General features: G+C 42.9%; 1 protein-coding gene across 1 annotated transcript in view; it reads right to left on the reverse strand.

Annotated features, from left to right (window-relative positions):
• Positions 1-922: 922 nt before the first annotated feature.
• Positions 923-8608, reverse strand: part of LOC138974033 (uncharacterized) — a 117528-nt gene continuing 109842 nt past the window's right edge. The window contains exons 3-7 of the mRNA XM_070346737.1: positions 5698-5827; positions 4908-5039; positions 4523-4687; positions 3758-3942; positions 923-1780 (exon numbers count right to left, since the gene is read on the reverse strand). Coding sequence (XP_070202838.1) covers positions 3785-3942; positions 4523-4687; positions 4908-5039; positions 5698-5827 — 585 coding nt within the window. The 3' untranslated portion in view covers positions 923-1780; positions 3758-3784. The remainder of the gene's footprint in view (positions 1781-3757; positions 3943-4522; positions 4688-4907; positions 5040-5697; positions 5828-8608) is intronic.

The raw sequence follows: 8608 nt of genomic DNA on the forward strand, positions 1-8608 counted from the left end.
CAATGCAACTAACCGTGCAATCAGCCAGCATCTGACAATGGCATTTGGTATGTATTGCACAACACATTGCCAATAACCCGTTATGGACATTGGTCAGTTTGAATTACGAGTCATATACTCAACACTGAGCTGGCACAGAGACCAAAACATGATAGATGACATTACAAACCAGACGCGTCTCTACACTGACTAACCGAACAACGCTGTATGCACTCAACTAAACAAAACACTAGCTAATATCAACATGTGTTCGACCAAGAAAATCAAGTGGGCAGGATTGGGTAACGAGGAGGGTCAATAACAAAATTGACTTATCATAATGATCCCAAAGTTAACACGTTTTTGATTCGGTTCATAGGCATTTGATTTTGTACAATAGATTATTCAACGATGTATAAACTTGACTAAAGCACATTATTTACATCCACAAGAAACACATGGAATGTACAACTGTTTGTTTTAAGTCACCATGCGAGATGATCCTATATTCACAATCAGGGTTGTAGAAAATAATGGGGCAAGTGATGAGAAGGGATGACGCGAAACTGATGACTACACTACCAGCTGTTCTCCATGTTACGATTGCAAGGTCAAATGCCCACTCGCTCACACAAAAATACAGCCGCGCAAAACAAATACTTTCTCAAAACTATTGGTCAAATGAACTTTACCAAGTCCTAGAGCTGTCAAGCTCTCCCGACCCTCTCACTTGCACACATAGACAGGAACGCACGCACTCTCACACACACACGCACGCACACACACACACGCACACACACACACACACACACACACACACACACACACACACACACACACACACACACACACACACACACACACACAGTCTGGACAAAAACATGTACACAAACAGTGGAAATGTTGAGTGAACTTGCAAGCTTTGAGAGTCACAAATCAGACAATAAAGATTGTGTGTGTGTGTGTGTGTGTGTGTGTGTGTGTGTGTGTGTGTGTGTGTGTGTGTGTGTGTGTGTGTGTGTGTGTGTGTGTGTGTGTGTAATGTATCGTATTAACACAGAAGAAGCGGGGATGGAATGTTTTAAGAAAATCAGTCCACAGTAATGACTAATTGTAAGCCTTGAACACATACGAAGCGTGGTGAGGTGAGATGACGTAGGGCAATACTGACGTGATCATCTTGGTTAGTCATTGATGTACGCTGTCTGGACGATCGTCACAAAACATCGACACACGACTGACAATGTTACTAAACACTGGCACCACGTTTGTGAACAATATTATCAACTGTACATGGACTGCCACGACTTCAAGACGTGAGTTAAGTAGCTTACTGGCACAAGCTGGCGTAACATGGCTTCCTGTTGCAAATTTACACACATGCACAGAGATTTCAAGCTCCTGTTTATTGCACAATTCCCAATGCAGTCACGGTTAGCTTTCTTTCCTCATTTTCCCAACCTGTCTCAAGTCATTTGTCTGTCACAAACACAACTCCTCAGCCTTACAGACCACTTCTGACGTCAGAAGTACGCTTTCTGTGTGAAAGTTTGAACTGAAAGTCAAGGAGCTTTCGTCAGTTTCCTTTGTTGGGTGTTCAGTGGGTGTTCTGCAACGTTTTCCATTTGGGTTTGGAGCACTTACATCATTTCCTTCTCCACTACCCAGTAGACCCAGCTGTTTCCTTCCCGTCAACAGCGATACTTGTTTTTTTCGTCACTCAGTTGATGGTAACCACTTTCAGAAATGTCAGAAGCGTTCTACTCGGAACTTTCATCAGAGCTCAGGAGAAATCGCAGAACTGTGTTAAGAAAAACAAGGAAACTCAATGTCAACACTAGATTCAGAATTTAAAGGGCAGCTGTCGGGTTGTGGCTCTCAAAATCTGTTCCTTAGAATGAGTTATCATGTAACTGAAACTATACTTAAAAGTTACTTGGTGATTTGACAGCTTGATAACACAAGTCCGAAGACTTTAGACATGCTACAATGTCTTTAATCGAAGAAAGTTTGCATTCTTGGCCGAGTCAATGCAGCCCGCTCGAAAATTACTTCCCTTGGACGCGTGACGTCGGCCGCGGAATCGGCCGGGTTGAACGGTGCTCTCTTTATGCCGTGTAATGCATGGGCGCAATCGGGTTGTCTAGTATACTTCACGGGTAGGTGAAGAGAAACTTAGGATGGGGTGACTTCTCCCAGGCCAAAATTTCGCAGTAAAAAACGGAGTTCATAACATGTCGTCCGTCCCCCTCCTGCTTTTGTTCCACTTGAACCCTGTTTTTGTTCAACTTATTGGCAGATATTGTCACGCGTCGAGGAACACAAACACACACACACACAAACACACTCACACACAGACACACACACACAGACACAGACACACACACACACACACACACACACACACACACACGTGTTATCACACATATACACACACACACACACATACGTGTTATCACACACACACACACACACACACACACACACACACACACACACACACACACACACACACACACACACACACACACACACACACACACACGATAACCATCACAAACACAGTTTGACAAATTCATCTTTGATTTTTTGCGGCCGAACCCACCTCCCCCATTTTCCACACTAGATCCACTGTTTCATCTTTGTCTCCGTCTCTCTTGCCTTTATCTTATCTCGTTTATCTACTTGAGTGAGTAACTGAAGATGTATTATCATCATCTCTTTCCTAGATTTTCCCACCGACAGAGTTGGCTTTTGTCTTGAATTCAGTACCTCACACGTACACGGTAATTGGTGTGGCACCTCAAGCGGACCTTCTTCATAAGTGTACAGTGTCTGCTGACAAGGGACACGAGGGTCTGTGGTTGAGCAACTTTATGGTTTAACCGGGTGGACTGGAGGCGGAGTAGCAACAGCATGTGAACCACTTTAGAAATGACTTGTAAAGGTTGCAGTCGGTCAGATCAAAGAAGAGAAAATGTGAACGTGGGTCTTGAGAAGATATTACCATCCTAATACTTTACTTTGTGCAAGAATCAATCACGCGTACAGCATTACAGATGTCCAGCTGTAGTCTACATTGTACTGTAAACTTCACAGCGGCCTTATCGGCTTCCTCGACTGACGTCACAGCAAGGCTAACGCTGCGGCGTCTTTCTTGTGCTGACAGAGTTGTCGGTCGCGGATTTTGAGTCGTTTCGGCCTGCCAACTGCTTCGTTTTTTTGCGGATTGTGAGAACTAGCAGAAAGTTTCACGCATTTTAATGGTTTCAAACTAATGATGAAAGTGTCTTCTTCTGGACCAAATCAACAGTCTTTAGTTGAATCAACTCGGAAAACTCTTAAACGCGTTTTTGCACTCGACTCCGCGCATTTTTGAGACCAGGCAACCCGACAGCTGCCCTTTAAAAAAAAATACCCCTGCCTATCGATGGAACTGATAAACATGTTTTTTTATGGTAAGGGTAAGAAGAAGCATATCATACAATGAAACAAACTGTTAGTCCGGTTCTGCTTATATCATACATACATGTTCTAATCTTGACCTTCCTGTGCGCTTTTTTTTGCAAGGTGTCACGTAAACAGTATCGTTAAAACATAAAGACATCGTATTTTAACACAAATATTTAGCTGCATAATTTGCAAAGCATTGCCCAATAATAAATAAGTTTTACGCCCCAACGACAAAGCCACTGGCAGCATTACAACCGCGCTCCCAATTTCGAAATCCAGTAATCAAAAATAATCTCCCCTCAGTCTCCAGCTCGAGGCTACCCACCATCATATGACGTCGGCGAGGTTCTGGTCACGTGACGTGTTTGCCTTTAGTGCGTTTGTCCTTTTCCTGGTGTTGGTTGTGGTGGTTGTCCTGTTGGATATGACCGTGGACGTGAGCATGATTGTGGTGGTTGCCATGGGCACCGTTGCCACCTGCAGGATGGCGTATCACCCTGTACTGGTAAGCTGCACAAAAGCACACTCATGTAGTGTCTAAACCTGAACCCACTAACGTTGGATGATTCTTTTACTAACTTACTAACAGATGGATGGACGAACGAACGAACGAACGAACGAACGAGCGAACCAACCAACCAACCAACCAACCAACCAACCAACCAACCTACCAACCTACCTACCAATCAACGAGCGAGCAAGCAGACGGATGGACGGACGAAAAAACGAAGGAACGAACAAAGGAATAAAGGAACGAACGAACGAACTAACAAACTGACAAACTAATCTCATTTAATACATCTACAGTGTACATGAATGCGTCCACGCATCAATAGACCTTTACGAAGCAGATAAAAAGAGTCCTACGTTTGAGATGAACCTTTCTAAACTCAAAAAAGTTTCGAACGAATACACAAAATCCAGGAATCATTACAATAATCTTCTCACAGATTCGAAACTGACCGTATCCAGTAATTAAGGCAAAAATAATAGTGAGCTCTGTCAGCCAGGAACGAGCATTGTAAACCACTACGGCTCAAAGAATTCATCAACACATGAACAATTAAGAGTCATTGCTAACTCTACTCACCATATTTTTGAACATAAGGCCCCTCATTAAGATCGTACAACTCGTCAACAGTTTCGCGGCGTTGACGCAGGCGTCGACAGCAAGCGGCTCCAACCACCAGCACCACCGCTGCTCCCAGCACCGACGCCAGCACACCCCAGTTCTCTCCCTGGAACGGCCAGGTATCTGTCAAGGAGTAAAGACACAGATGATGACTGTATAACAAAGTACATGGGTTATTCTCCAGAGCTGTGTACGAGTGGAAACCATGTTAAGAAGTTGATTTTAACCATACCATTTGATTTCTTTAATAAATACTGGTTTCAAAAAAGAGTGAGAGAGTGGGACGGACGGAAAGACAGACCAACAGACAGACCAACAGGATGACAGATAGACAGACAGGTACCATCGCAGTGTGCTGAGCTGTTCTTGGCTTCATCACTCTGGTCTTTGCAGTTGTTAACGCCATCACACATGAGTGACCTCGGGATACAATCTCCACTCTCACACTGGTACCACGTGCAGCCACGATCTGTATCTGGAACAAGAGCAACATACGCATGATTGATTTCAAAGAATACAACAGGCCAGTTGTGGTCCATCAGCAGAAGAGCTTTTACTTGTACTATTAAAGGTTACACACAAAAAACACACACACAAAACAAAGAAGCAAAACACACACACACACACACACACACACACACACACACACACACACACGTACGTACGCACGCACGCACGCACGCACGCACACACATACGCACACACACACACACACACACACACACACACACACCAAAACAACCAAACTGTGTTTACACAGTGCAAAAACACGTTCTTGTTATGTGCCACACGCCTCACGTTGAATTTTTAGCAATTCACGCATTTGAAAGGGGTATTTGTGGTATTGTTGAGGAAAAAGGTACATTTGCCGGATATGGGGGGGGGGGGGGGGGTCGGTAGGTGGGTTTGGGGCGGGATGGTTTCCGGAACAAAGGAACCCTCCTTCAGATCCAGCCCTGATATGAGTACCCAGTCAAACTGAAGCCGAATATTGTAGCGGGAACTTTATTTTGACCGAAATCACTGTCAAATTCAATCAAAGCCGACTGACTGGTGATTCCTTTTGGGGGGTGATTTTGAAATAACTACAGGTAAATAATTGGCAACATGCGACCTCTATTTTGTGTACTTACTTGCATTTCTAGCTGTCAGGACAAGGTTAAAGTTGTAATCAGAGGCGTTTCTATAGTGCAGGCGGACCGTGATCACAGTGGCGTTCAGTCGTACCACTCCTGGGTCCCTGGTGGCGCACCCCATCTCTAACTGAAACATGACGTTAGTTAGAATGACGTAACTGTAGCCATGATGACCACTCTAAGCAGTACTATACCACGATGAAAACGGCCACTCTGTGCGCCCTTAGAGAGAAACAATCAAAACAGGTAACATTCAACGAGGTGGGTGGAATTTATTAATGGGAATATGCTTGATGGGGTCAAACTGAATCGCTTTTACCCGCCGTACCCGTAAGGATTGGGTTTTTTAAAATCGGTTTTGTTTTTAAATTCTGGATTTTGGAACGTTAGGCCAAATACAAATATATGTTGGTTTAGGGTAACGTGACAAAAAAAAGATAGGGTCCGTAGGTCGGCTTTATACCAAACAAGAAGAGCAAACGCTCGATCGAGTCACTTTCGCAGTTCTGAATATTATATGAGGCATCAGATGGACAGGAAGAAATTGCTATTCACAACACAATGAGTCACGTTCACATAAAATTTGAGCCCGGTCACTTTTATAGTTTCCGAGAAAAGCCCAACGTTAAGTTGTGTGTTGCCGAACAGAAAAGGCTAGTTATCTCCCTTGTTTTTCTGATAACGTTCGTAAAAGGCTACAGATGTAAATACTTTGATGTAAAGAATAATCCTACAAAGTTTCAATCACATCCGATGAACTTTGTCAAAGATATAAAATGTCTAATTTTTCCTTTGACGCTGACCTGTGACCTTGAAAAAGGTCAAAGGTCAACGAAACCATCGTTAAAGTGTAGAGGTCATTGGAGGTCACGACTAAACAAAATATGAGCCCGATCGCTTTGATAGTTTCCGAGAAAAGTCCAACGTTAAGGTGGTGTCTACGGACGGCCGGCCGGACGGCCGGCCGGACAGACTAACACTGACCGATTACATAGAATCACTTTTTCTCAAGTGACTCAAAAATTATTTTCATTTTTTAGTCGATTTTCAAGGAGATTTCTTCCCTTAGTTCGCAAAATGTGCCAAAAGTTGGTGGTTTTGTTTTAGAAATGAAAAATGAAAAAAAGTTTTAGGGTCGGAGGGAAAAAATAGGGTCGGTCGGGTTACTAAACCAACATATATTTTTATTTGGCCTTAGCAATCTGTCTGTTCTTTTTTTGTTTTTTTTCAACGGGGACTTTATCATGTGTTTCTTGTTCATTTTTGATACCGCATTTTCTGCCTTGCACTTTCTTGAAATCGTTTTCTGACAATTGGATTACCGAGACATTAGGAGCATTCATAATTATGTGCGTTGGTGTAGGTTTAGCTGCCGAACTTGACACAACTTTCCAACACCACAAAGGCCCCCTTGTGTAAGTGCTCTGTGATAATAAAAAAAATCAGGTCCATACAATCTCAGAAACCATTCTTATTTGCGCACAATTCCTCGAAACATTTTCCCAGTACAACAGCCACTGTCAATACCACCACCACGCCACACAACCCAATCAAAGATCTTGTGTAGCATACAAGATCTTTGACCCAATGCAAGTTTCCAAAACAGACGCCGACTACAGTCTAGACCTCGTGCTCTTGGCAGCTCGTTATCTGTCTGTTCCCAGTGCGACCGTTCCAAACTGTTCACACCCATTTACACTCCTCAGCGTCACGTAGGCAAGCAAAACAAAGAGGGGAACCACTTCTGGCTGATTGCATGGTCGTGACACATCTATTCCACTTCTGTCCCTAAAGCCGCCGCGCAATTGTCACCTTTCTCTCTGTCTCTTTTCGCGGTCAGGTGACTGTATCAAATGCCGGACAACTCCCAACAGGCTTTTTCTCAGAGTCTTTGCGTTGATTTTCCCCCTCCTTCTTTTTGTGTGGTTAGGAACAAGGCTGGTTCTAAAAACATCGGGGAATAACAATATCGTGGTGGGGAGAAAAAAAAACACACCAACGGCTGCGAGAAAGAAGATTGCTTTTACTTTGACAAGGTCGTTTGAAGGGGCGCAAATGATGTCTTACGTACCTGCATGCGAAACTAGATGACACGTCTTTCGTGATGCGTTGCGGAACGTTTGCTGAATAAAAACTAGTTATAATTTCGTGGTACATTATCGTTTTTGCTTCTGATAAAATATGGAATGTTCCGATATAAGAGCCCCTCAGCCATCTTTTAATTCGGATGCTGCTGTGTTCATTTAAATGTGAGATTGCCTCAAGGTTGAATTCTAAACTTGTAGTTATGACATGCAATGATTTAAAGGCATGCCTGTGCTTTTGATTTACAAAAGTTAAAACTTTAAAAAAAAAATCTGTTCTTCCTCACGTGTTTGAATCACATTTTTGTTGTTGTAAGTATCAAACAAATGTCGCATCCATTTGAGAACAAGGAAAATAAAACGTAGTGGGCAAAAAACAAGCTAAACAAAGAGACCTCCAAAGATTCGTATCAAGAAGATTGCTTATATCATTGAAAATGATTGTCACCACTTTTTATTCTTTACTTTTCAGGTTAAGATTATGCGCAACACATTCGACCTCTTTCTCATCGTAAATCCGACAATGTGGGGGAATGTAAAGACAAGGCTCCTGCAATGAACATAAAAAAGAACACAGGACAAAATAAATATCTCCAAACGATCAACTTTGACAAGTGATACAGAAAAAAATATAATGCAAGGGAAGATTGGCCGTCAATATTCCCAGTGATAAACGCTAGTTTTGTGTTCCACGATCCAATTTATCTGGAAATACATTTGCCCAGTAATGTGTCGAGGGAGCCGCAGCTTATCCTGTTCATCTAACACCAGATAATGCGACTTTCTCAAGAAAAGAGATGGCAAAATGTTCCAAAAACTTTGAT

Source organism: Littorina saxatilis, linkage group LG1 (assembly GCF_037325665.1).
Source record: "Littorina saxatilis isolate snail1 linkage group LG1, US_GU_Lsax_2.0, whole genome shotgun sequence".
NCBI classification, from domain to species: Eukaryota; Metazoa; Mollusca; class Gastropoda; order Littorinimorpha; family Littorinidae; genus Littorina; species Littorina saxatilis.